This window comes from Lepisosteus platostomus, chromosome 1 (assembly GCF_059453375.1).
Source record: "Lepisosteus platostomus isolate fLepPlt1 chromosome 1, fLepPlt1.hap1, whole genome shotgun sequence".
Lineage (NCBI taxonomy): Eukaryota > Metazoa > Chordata > Actinopteri > Semionotiformes > Lepisosteidae > Lepisosteus > Lepisosteus platostomus.
Window position 1 is genome coordinate 42,624,516 of NC_142611.1, and position 19,091 is coordinate 42,643,606.

Sequence of the window (19,091 nt, forward strand, 5' to 3'; positions counted from 1 at the left end):
GAGAAATCAATAATAAAATGAAAAAAGAAACAAAATCAGATCTAAACATCCTGCGTTTTCTTCTGCTATTGTTTTATGTAAGCAGGCCTGACAGCAGTAGGTCTTTACTCTTCGATTTGCACCATCTGGAAAGCTCTTTAAAGTTCTCTGTAACTTAAAGCTTCAAGAAAAAACAGAAAGAGTTTAATATTGCTTTTGGAATGCGTCTGCAGCCTTGATGGATTTTTCTTTCAGGAGCAGAAAGCATGGAAACTTTTTTTGTCTCGATATGATGTGTTTTGTAGATTGAGGTGAGCTGAATTCAAAGACCATACATATGGATACATTCGCAGTAGGCATTGCCTTTTCTGTTCTTGTTTTTAAATGGGTTGCTGTTAAATTAATGTTTTCTAAAGCTTAGCTGAATAGGAATTTTAAAACATAAGCATTTGTCCAAGTAAATAAATCATGTAATACAGAGCATTGGGAAGTACAAAAGGCTTTCATTTAATCGCAGTCATTCATTTTTTTGCTTTCGGGCCAACACTTAGAAGAGTTTTTAATCAAATGATATTTTTGGCTTTAATTATGTTAGTGAAAAACTGCTCGTTGAAAAACAGCAAATGATTTGGAACGTTATTGCTTTAAATGATCAGAGTGTAAGTTCTAATCCAGTTTAAATGCGAAGTAGTCAGTTTCACAGGAGTTTACACATCCCTGTGATTTTTCTTTTACATAGTTTAGGCTAAGATATTTGTACAGTCCAAAGCTGACGTCTACAGTTTCTTTGTGTCTTGCACATCATGTCTTGTGTGCTTCTCTGGTGCACCGTTTAAATTACTTGATAAATAATACAAGTACCTTCTTTGATTAAGGTTTTCCTTCTTCTGTAACTTACACAATAGTAGGAATTTCTGATGTTATAGGAAACAGAAATGCATACAGTATGTGACACGTTAAGTACATAACAGTTCACCACTGGAAAGCAGTCAATATGTGAATATGCAAAAAAACAGTGCAGGTATCTTACTTAACTGCATTACTGTAGGGTTTTCAGAACCCTGCAATCAACAGTTCATCAAATCATAAATCAAATAGCTGAATGTCCTTGTTGTTGCTAAAACGTACCAAATACCTGCAGCGCTCCTTAAAATTCTGTCTATTGCCTACACATTAGGAACTGCACTGAAGTACAAAATTTAGAACTCGGTTCTGTTTTTTTTCATCAAGAAGAATTAATTTTGTTGCTACAGTCCTGTGAAGAATTAACTATAACTTAATTAATAACTTCTCTGCTCTGTGATGTTAGTATTTACCTCTGAGATAAGTATATAGAAATTCTTTCACTTGGCACACTCACAGGGACTGCTTCAGACAGAAGGGAACATACTGTAGGATTTCTCTGATATAAACAGTAATGGTCTCCCTTCAGATGCTCTTTTTTCTAGTTTTGCACTACAGTGTTTAAAACATTTATTTCTACAACCGTTGAATGCATTGCCTGAAGTTTGTCAGTATCCCTTTGTTGTGTATATATATTGTTTCGGTAATGTCCACATAGAACACCTACATTGTAAGATGGCATGGCGATGCAATGGTTAACATTGTTACCTCGCTGCACAGGGATCCTGGTTCAATGCCTGGGAATTTGTCCGTCGGGTGTTTGTATGTTTTTCCCTTGTTCTCTTGGGTTTTCTGTGAGTGTTTCAGTTTCCTCCCACAGTCCAAAGATGCTGGTAGGTTAATTAGCTACAAAAATGCCCTGGTGTGAGTGTGTGTCTGTGTGTGCCTGGCCTCCTGTCCAAGGTATATTCTGCCTAGTGCCCATTACTTACCAGGTTAGGGTCCAGCTCCTCCTTTAACCCTGTACTGCCATAAGTGAATTAGAAAAAGGATGGATGGACCTACTGTATAATGTCAGCTTTCATTTTATTCAAATGTAAGGAAGAACCTGAATACCCCTACAAGTGAGTAAGAGAGTATTTTCAGCACTGTTTTATCAGTTGCAGGGTGTATAGATACTGTATAAAGCTGATAGTACATTGAAGAGGGCAGTCAAACAGAGTGTGGTTCTGCTATTTCTGATTCTTTAAAACTATCTTTTTTATGTATTTCTTGTGTTTCTGGCACTTTTCAACACAGTTTTGTGCATTGTTGTGCTCTGCTAGTAAGCTTAGTGTTCCTTGCCATATTTTATTTTTTTTCTTAGAAGGCGATGTTGAAATCTACCATATGTTTTCATTAAAATTCTCATACTGTGATTTTGTTTGATGTGATAATGAACCGTGTGATAATAAACATCTTATGGTTTTCATTCCTGGTGGGCATTGTAATACACTCTGAAAACACTTTTTATATTTGATTTAATCAACGAAAAAAAATGCATACAGGTGGTTATGCTGTCAACCACTATTAAGCTGAACGTTCAGCTTATTTATTGGCTGCAAGTTTGTAGTATAGCATTAATATGTGTGAAATGCAATAACTGGCTCATATAAAATGTATTTTGAATTGTGTGTGTTTTAGGTCTGTGGCAGGAGTTGATACTGATCCTGACCTGGTCCATATGGAAATGCAGGACACCAGTGGAGGTAAAGGCACTTAAACAAAACTGGTACAGCAAAAGATGAAAACTTACAGGACTGTTCTCTGTATCATATATTTCTAAAACAAAAAGGTTTTTAAAACACAATGTGATTCTAATGTGTTTGTAATCTACTTTTTTGTCTTTGGGCAATATGCATGATAAAAGCTATTTTTCCCCAAAACAAAAGTGAATAAACACAAAAAGAACACAGATGTGCCCAAGTAACAAGTATTGGGTTCATCATGAATTATTAAGGAAAATGCCAGGTTTATTTTTAAATATCCCTATAGTAAAAAACTACACTACATGTAATGCATGTATCCAAAGAGTCTTCCTCAGCAATCACTCACTCAAATGGTATTTTATCCTTTCAAACTTTTCAAGCATGAAATCTAAACTACTCTATGTTATTAACACTTTCCCTACCTCGGTCTATAGATATCATTTCATTACACATGCACTTCATACTGAATCTTCACCACTCCTGCAGCCTCACATTAAAGCAGGATTTATAGAAGGTATTCACACAGCAGTCTAAGTTAGAAGCTATGCTCTGTCCCTTTACCTTTAAGATAAGACAAGGTAAGATCACTTTATTGGCCATATACAATTTCTTGTATTAGGAATTTGTTTTTTTGCATACACTAACTTGCTTTCCATGAGACACAAAGAGAAAATAGACAGGGAGAGAAGCTTGGGGTCAGAGCTCAGGGTCAGCCATTTATATGGCACCCCTGGAGCTGTTGGGGTTAAGGCCCTTGCTCAGGGGCCCAATGGAGTAGGATTCCTCTCCCGGCTGCAGGATATGAACGGGTCACCTTCCAGCCACAGGCACAGATCCTCAGCCACAGAACCACCACATCGCCCCAAAGGTTAAAAGATGCGTTGGCCGGGAATCAAACCCAGGTCAACTGCTGGCAGGTAGCTATGCTCACCAAGTACCCATTGTTACGCCCAGGAGAGCCAGAACTCGCAGTGCTCAGTTTCCACCAAAACTGTGCACATTCGCACAGTGAGTGGAACATCTCCTGGATCTGTGTAAACTGTCCCAACCGCCTACTGTACCTCCAATTAATGGGAGCTTATTCCATCAGCCCAGGATATTTAAACTCAGATCTTCCACTGGTTTGGTGCTCTGTCGTTGAGATACCATAGTTCCAGGGTATCCCTCCACAACAAGCCCACTTCCCAGAAGGGTGACTTTGTCTGAATTCAGCCTGAATATTTCCCCATTAGTCTCGAACCCACTCTGCTTGTCAGCACCCTGTCTGTCTGGCCAAGCTAAGTGGCACAGAACTAAACCTCCCGTCTTTCATCCCTGCAAGACGACACAGCCACCCTGCCCTGATCAACCTTGATCGTTACACTCACCACCTACTTCAGCTGTCTCCATCACCTCTCGACACTCTCCTAGCCTTTAATAGGGATCGAACTTTTAGATTCTTCCTCCTATCGGCAAGACATGGCTTCCTCTGTCTACTTACAACATCACCGCACCCATGAGATAAACCCACATTTTCCTTATAGATAACAGTTATGAACTCTGATTCATCAGAGAGCCTCTTCTTCCTGGATATTCTAAGGATAAACCTGAGCCCCAGAAGCATAGGGTGCAAGGCACATACTGTACGCAAGCTTTCGAGAGACACCAAGTAACCTTATCTGCAATGTCTGAAATGTGCTGCACCTGCAGGAAACCCACGTAGCCTTGGCAGAATATACAAATCCCTTACAGTTGACACCCCGGTCAGAAATCAAACCCAGGACCCAAGAGCTGTGTGGCAGCAGCACTAACCACCATGCCACCATATACATCTGCATGTGCTACTGAAATACAGCTAAGAAAGGAAGATATAACATAAAGTATTGAATACATGAAAATCTATTATGCATCTCAAAAGAAAGTGCAACAAAGATTTTTTTCCTACCTGCTGTTCCCATCAAAGTAATCACCCCTGTGATCAATAGCAGTTACACGTACATGTAGTTTAGTTGTCTGTTGAATTGGCTTTCATCTGCTCCATCCTAATAATCCCCAGAGCGTAGTTAAGGTGGCTGTTATCTTCTTTCTTACTCTTCTTTCAACCTTATCCTGTAACATGTTATTTGACTTGTCATTTGAGATCAGAAAAATAATGAGCTCCCTGATCATGGGAATGCATCTGGTGTTACGTACCTGCTAAAAATGTCAAGCATAATCTTGTTACTTCGATCTCATATAACAGATTAATATTTCAATATGAATAGGAAAAAAAATCAGTCTTATATAAAGTGGCCATAAATATAAAATATTGTCCTACATTAAAAAATGGGTAAAGGCTGCTAATTTATTTTATTTAAAATGCGTTCTTTATTACTAAGTCTTTAAGCATGCTGATAAGAGATGTTTAACCGTCTGTCCTGTTAAAATTTTCTGAATGCAATGAACAAAATAAGGACAATTAAATTAAATGTGTTCTAACTAGATGTTGTTTAAAAAGAGCTGCTCAAAATTATATATAGCAAGAGATGACACCCGAAAGCAATGAAATGAATATCAGTTGTGCCGATAATGAGACAAAGGTCTGAAAACAAACAAGAGCGTGAATCAAAATGTGTGTGGCCCAGCTGGATGACGGTTAGTTGCTTGAAGGTTAATGCATAATTGGAAAGAAAACAAAAGCACAAACACATTTGGGAATAGGCTGTTTGATTCCTCATTGTCAGGGGGTTTGCATTTATGTAAGAAGATGGAAACCAGTGATTAAGACTGAATAAAAAACATCACCATATCTATGAGAGTTTAAATAGACCTCTAGTTTCACACTGTGGGATAGTGTGTTGAGTATCTTGTGCCTCAAGGCTTCAGCTACTTAGTAAGATGTTTAAGTAGAGTAAGTACTGAGAAAAGGAACTCTGCTGAAACACGTTTGCTTCTAATAAGTACATAATAATAATAATAATTGCTTACACTTATATAGCGCTTTTCTGGACACTCCACTCAAAGCGCTTTACAGGTAATGGGACTCCACTCCACCACCACCAATGTGCACCTGGATTATGCTACAGCAGCCATAGTGCGCCAGAACGCTCACCACACATCAGCTATCAGTGGGGAGGAGAGCAGAGTAATGAAGCCAATTCATAGATGGGGATTATTAGGAGGCCATGATTGGAAAGGGCCAATGGGAAATTTGGCCAGGGTTACACCCCTACTCTTTTCGAGAAACGCCCTGGGATGACCACAGAGAGTCAGGACCTCAGTTTTACATCTCATCCAAAAGACGGTGCCTGTTTACAGTATAGTGTCCCCGTCACTATACTGAGGCATTAGGACCCACATGGACCGCAGGGTGAGCGCCCCCTGCTGGCCCCACCAACACCTCTTCCAGCAGCAACCTTAGTTTTTCCCTGGAGGTCTCCCATTCAGGTACTGACCAGGCTCACACCTGCTTAGTAGGTGTCTACTTAGTAGCTTTTTGCTTTCTTTCCAATTACGCATCAGCCTTCAAGCATGTCTTTGAAACTGTGAACTGAAAGCATGGATACTTTTGCAGAGACAAAATATGCCTTTCAGGTCTGAATTATTAGATATGAATATGATATGAATTATTAGAAATACAAATGTGGAAACATTAGTCAACAACGTTGACAAATACCTAAACATTTAACATAATGCATTTAACAGCCCAGGTATTGTTAAATCTTTTTTTATTTTTTTTATTTTAGAAGGAACAATATTAATTTCAGCTTTCTAACTATTAATAACATTTTTTTCTCACGTTGGCACAACATTGAAGGCTGTTGTTATTACTTTTATGTCTTGCCCTTTATAGTGAAATACTGCAATTCCTGACCTTTTGTTTCTGTGTAGGTTTCCTGTATGTGACCTGTTTGATTCAGAACTGCTCTGACAAAATGGTAACAGCCCAATTCCTTGGCAAGATTGATGAAAACTCACTGACTGTGCAGGATGATTATATATTTGTGAAGGTATTGAATGTATTTATTTTTCCCTTTTGTGAGTGATTAGATTAGTAAATAATAAGCATTGTAATTATTGTTCATTACATCTGGGCTATATTACTGTAAGTATGGTATACTGTAGCATGGTACTATATGATGTATGGTGGCAAAGATAATATGATGTACAATAACAAAGATTCAATTTAGATACTGAAAATTCTTCAAAAACCTCACATCTGCATGTTATTTTGGGTAAATGTTACTGTAAGTAATTTTTTTTTTGTTCTATTCTCAAGTGAATTGATAATACCAGAGGAAACAATATTTAAGTGCCTACTTTTTTTCTATTTAAAATGGTTTTATTGTTCCTTTTTGGCATCTTGCATCTGTTTGGACCCTAAATTCAACTTTTAAGCACCTGCATTGTTGCCAGGCTACACTAACTTGTGTTTTCTAACATTTCTTTAAATACGGGGTCTTTAAATAAGTAATGAAGTCATGACAAGTGCCATTACAGATATGCTCAGAGAATACACACAAAAGGACTGAGATTCCCATCTACAGTATTAAAATGTGTAGAGTGGGGAAAATTGAGAAAATAAAACCTCTAGTTTTAATAAAAAGTAGAAACAGAATTGTGCCATTTTCCATTGAATAACTGGTTTCCTCCAAGATGGAAAAACAGTACTACTTACACATTGTGGTGGTTTGATGGTTGGAAATTACCTAACCGATTAAATATTTGGACAATAAATTCAGGGAGTATCTTTTGCCTGCTTGGAATCAGAAACATTTACAGTAAGTCACATTATCACAGATGGCAACTGGTCAAGATGCCCTTAGGTGTAGTGGTATCCCCATATGTCAAGATTCTCATTGGTGGATCAGGTCCTGTCAGTGGATTTATGATGGGTGTCATAGGGATCCTACACCAGATTTGCCTTCCTCTTGCCACTGTAGACCATGAGGCATTTTTAGGCACATATTCATATTCACTGGAGATGTCAAGATGGACACAATTATTGGTGGTCTAGATTGGGGTTAAGAGAGACCACATCCTGCTTTTCTGAGTCCTATCTCAGCAAGATTCATAAGAACCTGACTTTAAGGACTTAAGCGCTTCCAGAGTTTTCAACTCAAGGCAACAGAGAATGATTACCCTTATAATCTTCCTGCACACTTAATTCTAAACATATTTGCAGCCTTGCTGTTACAGCATTATTTTGAAAACTGTAGATCTTGCTTCTTTGTCTTTAGAATCCTTAAGTGTGTAAACTGGCCACAGAATGGAATACATTTGAAACTTTAGGTGTACGTTTAAGTTAAAGCTGCATTAGAATTCCATGGCTCAGTTTTCCCAAGTTTGTGAACATGACATTCCTATGGCCTCTTCATCCTGGATCCTTCTTTCGGAAATTACAACTAAGGCCAGTAATGCTGGCTGCCATGAGTTAATACAGCATGTGACAGGTGATGACAAGACCAAATGCAAACCATATGACAAATTAGAATTATGTTAGATGTATCCAAAAGTTTCATTTACAGTATAACACATAAAGAATATTATGCAATCACTTATTGGGAAAAAACAACACAATTTACATAATGCTCTCTATACATGTTATACAAAATGGTTTTTCATTATAATGAGTGGATATCTGTGCTGTATAATGGAGCTTACTCATTACATTTTATTAAATTTCCAAAAATAAGCCAGAGAGAAACTAAAGTCTCTTGACCTGTTGGAGGTCAAGAGATTGAAGAATAAACACACACTTCCAGCCTAGTCACCTGGCTGACTTGGTCTTTCACTACTGGTAATGCTAAAGGTCTTCTCTGCCATGCAGTTGGATCTTAGTTCCTACTGGTTGTACCCGAGTTACATTTTTAAATTAATATCTTGTTAGTCTTACCAATCTGGAGGTTACAGCCAACAAAATGAAAGTCAACTCTATTTGCAAGGAAGTGCCATTCCTGAACAATTAGGGTGCTAATGGAGGCTAGCCAGGCAGTTTGTCAGTTTATGTCAGCCTGAGATAGAACTGCCACCAGAGTGAGGTGGTTATACTGACAAGGCCTGAACATTCATACTATGCATCAACGTTATACAATTTTAATGAGATACAATGTTAACAAGCATTAGTCAGATTGGAAAAATAATAAAACAATACAAGCACAGGCATATTTTGAACACGTATGTTTAATCATTAAATTTTTTGCTATTAGTCAACAATTAGTTTAATGTGGTGTTTATATTCCTTTCCTCTGCTTCTATTTTATTTACTTAGCATCATGATTCCTTATAAAAGGACCTGTTGGGAGAACTGTCTGCTCTATGCTTTAAGCTGTTTCGTCCACACGAGGTTATCCCATTTGTGGACTAAATGGGATAGGTATACATCCCTTTGTCATCCTTTTCTTTGAAAAGATGCCAGTAGGAGACAGTTTGATCTAAGAACATCATCACCTCCACTGATAAGTAAGAACATAAGTCAAGGCTCCATTGTGAAAGAAGTTGTCAAGTAATTAATTAAAAAAATACGTTTTTTCTAGTGTTACAACCTGAAAGAAGACTACAGGATTCTAGGTGATATTCAGTATGGATTTAGAGGAAGCAAGTCTTGTTTAAAAAATATTCGAGTTTTTTCCAATATCATTAGCAGTAATGGATACAAATAGAGCATATTATAATATATTTAGGATTTCAGAAAACATTATAAAATTCCTCAAAAAGGTTGGAATTAAATTGAAGACAGTAGGCATTAAAGGTAATGTATTTTTGTAACTGAGAACTAGTGATGTAATTGTGGTCTTCTGTGTTTACTTAAGTGTATGCTGGGGAACTTGTAGGCACTTCTGCACTCATTTCTGTGTTATACAGTTATAATGTTCAGTCACAGTTTTTCAATGAAACTTTAAAAGTAAAGTATGTCTTTAAAATTGTTATTGATCACTGTAGCTAATATTTGTTCTCTGGTTATTTTCTGTGAGGCTTTTAATCACTTGAGATTTTATCAACCAACATTAAAAAAATAAGCAAGTGAATATCCGTTGTTCTGGTTATAATATACTGTACATTCTGGATTTCGCTGATCATGCTTGGTATTTCTTAAACATGACAAAATAGTAAGAATCCTGCCAAATTTCAAAGTACTATATTCTGTCTTCCAGACTGGTTGTGGCAGAGGATAAATTTTAATTCCTGGATAATCTCTCTTGATTCACAAATCAGTGTCACATTTTCATATTTTTACATCAAGTTCTCCTCTTGTTTGTTTTATTTTAGACTTGCATAAATTTCAGAGTTTGAGGTTAAGAAATGCTGACAATTTCTCCTTTAAATGCTGTGAAAAGACCTTTAACAAAATGCATGGAAGTTGTACTTTTTGCTATTTTTGAGAAGCTTTGTAGGCAGCAAACCTGAATAGCCGTTTTGATTGGTTGTTGTTCTAAACAGCAAATGAGAATTACTGTGATTTGTTTTGACATAATGCATTGTGTGCCATCATTCTTTGTATGCATTTCAACACAAATAGGGAAGGGCAAAGCTTAATACTGCTTTTGCCAAGGTGTATGATAGCACCTTTTGTTCAGGTGCCATCATAGATGGTACACATCAGTCATCAAGTCAAGTAGAAAATGGCAAATGTACAGAGTAATGAGCCTTACAATGTCTAACCAACACCAAAAGGACTAGAAATGTCATATACAGAGCAGTTGTAGCTATTTGTAGTTGTACATATACAGTACATAGTAATAAAATGTGGGTAGTATATAGTATGGGACTATTTACCAATGTTCCTATTAACTTAGAGATTAATGATTGTTTTGTTACTTTCTCCTAAAGGTAACCACTGGAAATCGAACCAAGCACTACGTCTCTTACCGCCGAAATGAATTTGTACAGATGAGATTCCCAAAATACGCTTTACCAAAGGTACCTCTTTTTGTTCATAATCCTCAAAAAACCCTGTAGTAGCCAATAGAACAATATAGAGAACACACTGGTTGTTTCTACAGCATTTGTCACATTTCACTTGTCCTGTGCACTTCTAAAATGTTTGAAATTTCCTATATTAAAAAAACAAACAATTTAGTGATTATATTTTTTCAGTAAAGAACAAAAAAAAATATTTAAAAAAAAAAGTCAGTAAAAAATAAAATCCAAATTCCATCATTTATAAACTTAGTATTGAGGGCAATATTGTGTTTGTATGCTTTTACTTTAATACATACAGTGCACCATGTTGTACTTATTGTTTCTGAATTATACATTTAATATGGTACTTTTAAGCCCAAGAGCTGTTGTATCAATTGATATCGAAACCTCCGTGCATAGTAATAAGTAGGTCTATGTAAAAACATATAGGTATCTAAGAAATCATTAAAAGCATCATAGTGATGCTTTTAACATACAGTATATGTTCTCCCTTTGCAGGCATTAATTGGTATTTTTTCCCAGGACTTACACTTCTATGAAGTATATAGGCCGCACTTTCAAATGCATATCATTTATGATTAAAAATAAAAAATGGGACAAAGCTGTTAAAGCCAGTTTTCATCTGTTAATAACTGAATTTTTTTTTTCATATTGCAGCCAATTACTGGTGTGCAATTTAATGTCACAGAATTGTAAACTAAAAGTTGTTGGTTTGCTATTCTAAAAAAAATACACAGTTCTCAGCCAAGTAGACCACTTGCTATTTGTTAGATTTCCTGTTAGTTTTACATAAAATTTTAGGTTTTCAGATTTTGGTTTGTGCTGATAGTGGCAGTTTCAGTAAGTGCATTCTAAAGTGTTGCTGCTGGGAAAAAAACTTAAATATAACTCCTAGTTTTCCACACTAAAAGTGCCCAGTACTTCTAAAGTTTTTTTTTTTTTTAATGTGACAGTAAGCCCAGTAAATGTAAGGGGAACACAGAAGAAAAAGATAACACATAGCATAACAGGATTACCTACAGGTACGCAGAGAAATGCATTTAAATACAGATCTTATAAAATACTGAATGTGTGAAAGGAAGGATTATACTATTGACTACAACTTTTCCTTGTACTTTATAGTGTATGTACAAATAATATACTGCAATTGTTATTCAGTGTTGTTTTTATAAAATGTGTGCAATTGCCTTCAAACAACAAATTGCTCAATGGGCCACCTTTACAAATATCCTGAAGGAGTTATCATGGTCTGTTGAATTAAGTCACATTATGGATAACATCATTTAAACCAAGCGTGTTGACCCACTGAGGAAAACAACCAAGCTCCAGGCAACATTTTGATTTAATTGAATGATTAACTGAGTTTATTTTTCACTCATCACCCTCACAGCCATTGTTTTAACACTTTTACATATTTCAGTGTCTAAATTTAAATTGTGTTTAAATGCACACCCATGTACCAATTAGTAGTTTAACATGCAACAGTATATTTTCAGCCCTCAAAATCAGACATGAACACAAGGCTATCTTCCAGCCTCCTGTTTGATATCAGTAGTGTCAGATGCAGGACTCATATGCAGAGAAACAATATTTACTTCAGAAAGTCTGCTGTGTTCTGAGGTGTAGAGTATATTCTAATACAGCACTGATGTGTATAGTGCATAGATATACATGTGTGTATTAATATTATATAGATGATCCATAAAGCAATGAAAATACTTCAATAAAGTCAATAAAACAAAAAAGCTTTCAACTACTGGAAATGGCAAATTAAATGCTCTTGTGTGTCTCTTGGCTCTTGGCTTGATTTATATTGTGATGCCTCTTGGGGTGTAATAGTAGAAGCACATTACTTTCCCAGACAGGGAAAATGTCCGCAGACACTTAACCATGATGACAGATGGCAGCATGACATCAAGTCTAGAACTAGGCAAAGGTGTGTGTCTTGATTCAGCCAGTGTAAATCAACAGCAAGATCAAATGTGAAAGAATATACTATATCCCAAAATAAAAGCATGGGACAAAACTATGATAGTTTGTAAATAAAAACGCCTTATTTTTGTTACTGCTGATGAAGGAATGATTATCTCTGGAAGTTTGTGAACTGAAAAGTGGTACTGAGAGAATTACCTGCATTATGCCAATTGCTTATCTGTTTTTTTAGAGAGTGTGTCCTGCTAAAGGGAGACGTAAACTGGGAAAAAGAAAAACTGAACATTACACTTAAACAAGACATAACTGAATATTACACTTAAAGGATATCTTGGAGAGCGGGAAGAAAAAGAAGACTGAGAAAAGCAAAACTAAGAGATGAAATAGAACACAGAGAAAAATGAAAGTTAAAGAGAACTAACAGAAGGAAGACATGCAATTAAGAAAATAAAAGGAAAGCCAGATTCAAAACGAGACATATTATGACGAAGATTTATTTTTTCTATTTTTGTTTTCAGTGCAATACAGCAAGATTTTTGTTACATATCAGGGGCAGAATAGTATTTAGTTAGAAGAATAAGGGAGGTAGAAGCTCCATCCTCAAGCTAAGCTTTTATTTGCCAATATACTTTTGTTGCTCTTTTGTTATCTAATTTGTACTTAAATAGAAGTGCTGTAAATTATATCACTGCTTTTGGAAGGTTTTTCTCAAGACCTATTAAAAGTCCCATATGATGACTATACCCCCAGTGGCATCACAATATGTACTGAGGGTAGAGATTTCATGTTAATTTCTAATTCATTTGTGTAATCTTAAGTGCAGCTTTTGATCTTCATTTGCAGTTTGTATGATACACTGATGGACACTAATGTTCCATTATGGTTATAACATATTGAGGCTCCTGAAGTTTGATACCTGATATTTAACTGAATTACCTATAGTGTTTCCTTAGACTTAGTAGATCAAGAGAAGCAAACTGAGCAGGGATTTAAACCTCTAATGGGAAATGAAATCTGGTCATTTAAACTAATAGCTCCTTAAATCATTTTTCCTATGTGTTTCAACAATAGCCTCATTCATTTTGCCTTTGCTTAGTTAACAAAATGACAGTAATAGTAAAAACTGCTCTCAGTCAATTATCAGGAAGTACATAACTTACTCACTAATCATTTAATATAAAACAGAAGATATACAATATATTATAGTTATGTGATGCTATTTCAGTCCAAAGAGTTCTTCAGAAATCAAACTGATCTATATAATGTTTGTGTGTATGGCAGTTATAATTTCAGGCTTGCTGACAAACCAAGAATTCTTCATCTTGCTCTAAAGAATCTAATGGGATTCATAATGAGTACAATAAGAGATGAGAATCATACTGTCTGCTTAGTATTGACACTGTTATAAATCTGCAAATGAAATCAGCTTTGAAAAAAGATATTCATGGAACTGTTGCATTTACCATGTAGAGAGACTACTGATCAGCTTTTGTCAGGAAACCTTAAAAGAACTGAAAATGCAGCCTCAACATAACCTCAGTTCTTCTGTATGCATCATCATTTTTACACTGGGACTGTTTACATATATTAAAGACATGGAAAAGAAATTCCAAAGACAAAAAAATCGCTCAATCTTCCATAGGGCTTTTCACAAGAATAATAACCAGCGCTGAACAAAAATGAAAAATAATAAGAAAAATAAAAAATACAAAAGTAAAAACAAATGCTGAAAGACAAATATATGAATAAAAACTCTTTGTAAGTGAAAATGTACAGTAATTTTTTTCTTGCTTCAAAAACATCAAAAGAGGGAGCCCCCTTATAAAAAGAAGAACTAATTTAACAAGACAAGTGAAGTGAGAACATATTCTCATTTGTAATTGGGACCAATAGAGTATCAGTTTAAACAGTAGACCTATGGTTCCCAATCCTAGTCCTGTGTCTCTTGATTAAAACTGCAGCTGAACTTTGTTGGCTTAGCTTGTCAAACATTTAAAAGGAACTGTGTCCCTGTAGTTTAAAACCATTCAGTTCTTAAATAATAGAACAAGGTTAGATGTTTTCTTGAAATTTGTGCCAGATGCTGGATTTCAAGTCTCTTTTCACTTAAAGTTAATTATTCTAGTTTTAAGTGTTATAAACAGAAGCTTCTCATGCTTTAGCTTTGAAACATACAAAAGCCCTTCGGCTGCAGATGGCGCTGTGTGCATCTCTTCTAGCTCTTGGCATTTTGCTTTGTCACGGCTGGATGTGTTTCACATTCGTCATTGCCGGGACCTTATCTTCATCACATTCATCTCCTACAAGGGATGACCAGAGGCGCTTTCTCGGCTCTTCAGTCTTTTCAAGCTCAACTCTCCACCAAAAACCAGCATCTTTTTTTACTCCCATGCCATATGCGCTTTTCTTTAACTGCTCCCGATGTTGTCAAGCCTTCCAGAAATTGAACAACTATGGCAATTTTGTCCCCCTTCTTTTACCTCTACATATCAGGTTGAGCACCCCAGCCCATATTTTTCATTTTGTCTCTCCCATCTCTAGTACTTCTTTGCTCTATACCTGCAAGAGCCCCAAGTCACTGACTCCCACTCTTCTCCACAAGTGCGAACACACCCATCAGTCTGCATTGGGTCTGCTTGTCCTCATTCAAACCCCATGCTGTCCCTAGTTTTTGTGGATTTTGAATTTTCTCCCTGTGTTCGTATATTTTATGTCTTAGTCCTCCAAAGGTATGCAGAACTAGTTTGATCGGCTATGCTAAATTGTCCTTTTCTCCATGACTCTTTGATGGACTGGCATCCTTTCCAGGATAATAGTAGACATACTTTTAGCACTGCCTTACCCCCTATGCTTTCAGGATAAGCTCCAGTTTGCTGCAGCTTTCACCAGGACAAGTGGATTTCTGATGCTGGATGGGTCACATGGTGTGTTAACTAAAGTAACTTTGTAAGTTGTCCTCATTTTGCCACATGCATGTGTAGTGATTCATATTCGTTCAGGGACGCCAAATAATGTAGTGATTCATAGCCGTTCAGGGACGCCAAATATGTAATGTTAGTGGCTCTCTGAAGGCACCAGTTCTGTAGGGTTTGGGCATTTACTGAGACAATTATTAATTGTAGCAGTAAATCACAAAGTTGATTCTTTTGATGGCTTTAGAGTCCAACCATGCGACATAACTCAAACAACGCACTCACACAGGTACTAATACACGAGGATACATTTATTAATACATAGAATATGCCTTAAACTAACAGATCTTATCGAGAGGGTTATCAGAATACAAAAGATATATATTCAATCAGTTACGAAGTGTTACATATATCAAGAGGACATACGTTCAGTATATCATTCATTAAGACCATTTCGTAAAGTGAACTTGGTTACAACTTCTACATTAGATACTCAAACAAGTACATAACTCTTAGGAATTAAATTGATATCAACTGGTTTGGATAACAATTGAATTCTCGAGCTGTAATGCATTGAAGTTGAATACTCATCCAATCTCTGGGGATTCAGATCTCCTGCGGGCACAAAGAAACAGTTGCAGGCTGTTGCTGTCCAATCCGCGCTCTCTGGCTCGGTGCCAGGCTGTGCTGTGCGGCTTGCGACGGTGCGCTGCTGATGCTCACTGACTGGCTAGTTGGTGTTGTTTAACTAGCACAGTTTGTGCACAGGAGAAAAGATGACTGTGGGTCCCAGCAAGTCAGGAAGAGGACCGGTTCGTTCCTAATGAAGAGCTAGTTCTGAATAGTGATTCAGCTGTCCACAGTTCCGACCTGTTCACGAGGCCTGCTGCTGGTTACTCTCTGGCAACCTCCACTCTAGACTCTTAGAACAAAGGAAAGTTCTGGCACTCGGACACACTGGCCGTTCCGTGGTTGTCCGGGCTGAGTCTCAGGATGGTCAGGAGGCGCGCTGCGAGGATGTCCTGCCCTTGGGAGCCTTCTGCTCCTGGGCCGTCCTGCCCTGGAATTCTCCTTTGAATTCCCTTTAGAACAGTCCACAGAATCCTCTCCAGAATCCCTTCTGAATCTTGTTGAATCTGAATCTGAATCTGAATCTGAATCTGAATCTCTGTGTTGCCTGTTTTTACCTGGAGGAACTTCAGCTCATTGATTGGCTGAAAGTTCCATGGGCATCAGAGTCCCACGTGGGTTACTCGGCCCTACCAGTCCCTGATTGGTTGATCAAGGTGAGATATGAGTCACTTAGTCCTGACACTTAGTAATGCAGTCCAGATGTCCAACTGGCACTCCCTAGACAGATAGGCGCCAATGGGTGACCATTGATCATGATAGCCAGGCTTAGCTAAGTGCATCCCCCTTTGGGAGCTGTCCTTATCAAAAGAAAACATCTTGCATGAATGGTTTCTCTGTGGCTGCACCACAGAGATGAACAGAGAAATGGGGCCTCATTTGGGAAGCTCAGAAACACTTAATTCTGCCTTATTAATAAGCCTCACCGCTACACATGTTATCTTATAAGAATACAATAGAGTCTGCTAGATTCAGCTACTTCTCTCACATCATTGAAAATAACCATGACAACCCTGGATACCTTTCCTACACCTTCAACAGAGTGCTAAAGCCAAACTGCCCCACCACATTGACTCATCCCAACTTTGTAACACATTTTTAGATTTCTTTAGCTCCATGATCAACAACATCCAGCATCACATTCTCTCCGCATGTCACTTCCACACCTCCTCCCTGCTTGCCTAAATTTACTGGTTCCCTTCTCTCTAACTTCTCTCTTCTTGACTCTCCATCCCTCGGTAAACTGGTTTCGCATCTGAAATCTATCACCTGCCTATTAGATCCCATTCCTTCCACTTCATTCAGTCCTGTTTCATTACTTTCTGCCCCATTGTCCTCAATATAATAAATGAATTCTTGAACACTGGTGTTGTACCAACGTTCCTCAAAACTGCTGCCATTTCCCCCATGCCAAAAAAGCCAAACATGTCTCTGGACAGTTTTTGCCCCATTTCCAACTTACCATTTAATAACCACTTCATTGCAAATAGCCTTTTCGAATCCCTCCACTGTGGTTTCCGACAACTTCACAGCACAGATCCAGCCCTGGTCAAAGTCACTAACAATCTTCTAATAGCTTCCTATTCTGGTTCCCTTTCTATTATTCTTGTTATTCTTGATCTCGGTGCTATTTTCAACACCGTTAATCATGGTATCTTGCTTTCTCATCTTGAGACTATGGAGTTTCTGACACTGCTCTTAAATGGTTCAAGTCTTACCTCACTGATCGCTGTCACTTTGTCTTTCTTGGCGGATTTAGGTCTGAAATTGGATTTGTTAAGTCTGGTGTTCCTAAGGGCTCGATACTGGGCCCCCTGCTTCTCAGCATTTACATGTTTCCACTTGGTCAGCTTTTAATATCACATGGCTTCAGCTATCATTTCTATGCTGACGATACTCAAATCTACATCCATACCAACTCTGACACCGACGTGGCTGTCTCTATTCTATCTAATTTAATCTCTTACATAAAAACATGGATGGCTCAAAATTTTTTTAATCTAAACTGTACTGTAATTGAGCTTTAGTCAAAATTGAAAAACGTGGGGGTTATATTTGCTTCAGGCTTGACATTCGACCCACATGTGCAACATGTTGTCAAAACATCATTCTTTCACCTCAGAAATATTGCCAGACTTTGTCCTATGTTACAGCTAACTGTGGCTGAAAAGCTGGTCAGCACATTTGTCCTCTCCCAAATTGACTACTGTAACGCCCTACTCTCTGGGGTTTCTAAATCCACATTGAACAAACTCCAGCATGTCCAACATTTGGCAGCCAGAATCCTGATCAGGTCTAGTGGAAGTGATCACCTTACTCCTATACTGGAGCACTGGCTTCTTGTCAGGTTTCGTGTCGACTTCAAAATCCTCTTGCTCAGCTAAAAGGCTCTGCATGGCTTGGCACCTCAGTACCTCTCTGAGCTACTATCAGAAGAAGGCCCAGTCCCCACCTCGCAACCTTTGCTCTTTGAATTCTGATCTCCTGTCTGTTCCCTAAGCCCGTCTACACTCTATGGGTGACTGGGCCTTCTTCTGTTATGCCCCAAAGCTCAGGAACTCTGTCCCTAAGGATAGATATAAGAGTGTCACCTTCCCTAAAGGCTTTAAAATCTAGACTCACAACCTTCTTTAGAAGGACTTTTGCCTAACTGGTTTTGTTATAAAACCATTTTCTCCTACCATATTCAGTATCTCCATCTCCTGTCTCCTCTCATTGTGCATTTTCATTGTGTGTATCTTATTTTTGTTGCTGTTGTTGTCATTCTGTAAAGCTCTTTGAAGGTGCTATGTAAAACAAAGTTTTTATTTTATTATTATTATCATCTTGTTTTACATAATTGTACTTAGTTGATTAGTTAAAAAAGTGTATAGCTAACCTATAGCTAACAACTTTGTTGGAAGTCATGCTATGAAACATTAAAATGTGTATCAAACTGAACTGTAAAAACATATAAGCCCCCAACTCTCTTCATCATTTTTTTTCTAAATGTAAAGTCAAACCATTAAATAACCAAAACTTATATATCAACTTATATATATCATTAGAAATATTAAAAGGCTGAAGTGGATTTAAGTAAATGTAATGCAAGAGTCTCTATTGCATATCCTGAAGATCTCTAATTCTGTAGTAACCACTATATTTAAATGCTTGGAACTAGTTATTT

At 37.3% G+C, this 19,091-nt stretch overlaps 1 protein-coding gene across 2 annotated transcripts in view; it reads left to right on the forward strand.

Annotated features, from left to right (window-relative positions):
• Positions 1–19,091, forward strand: part of sorcs2 (sortilin-related VPS10 domain containing receptor 2) — a 368,175-nt gene that overhangs the window by 304,425 nt on the left and 44,659 nt on the right. For both annotated transcript variants that reach the window (XM_088629251.1, XM_088629260.1), the window contains exons 6-8: positions 2,506–2,570; positions 6,420–6,538; positions 10,359–10,448. In XM_088629251.1, the coding sequence (XP_088485377.1) occupies positions 2,506–2,570; positions 6,420–6,538; positions 10,359–10,448 (274 nt within the window). The remainder of the gene's footprint in view (positions 1–2,505; positions 2,571–6,419; positions 6,539–10,358; positions 10,449–19,091) is intronic.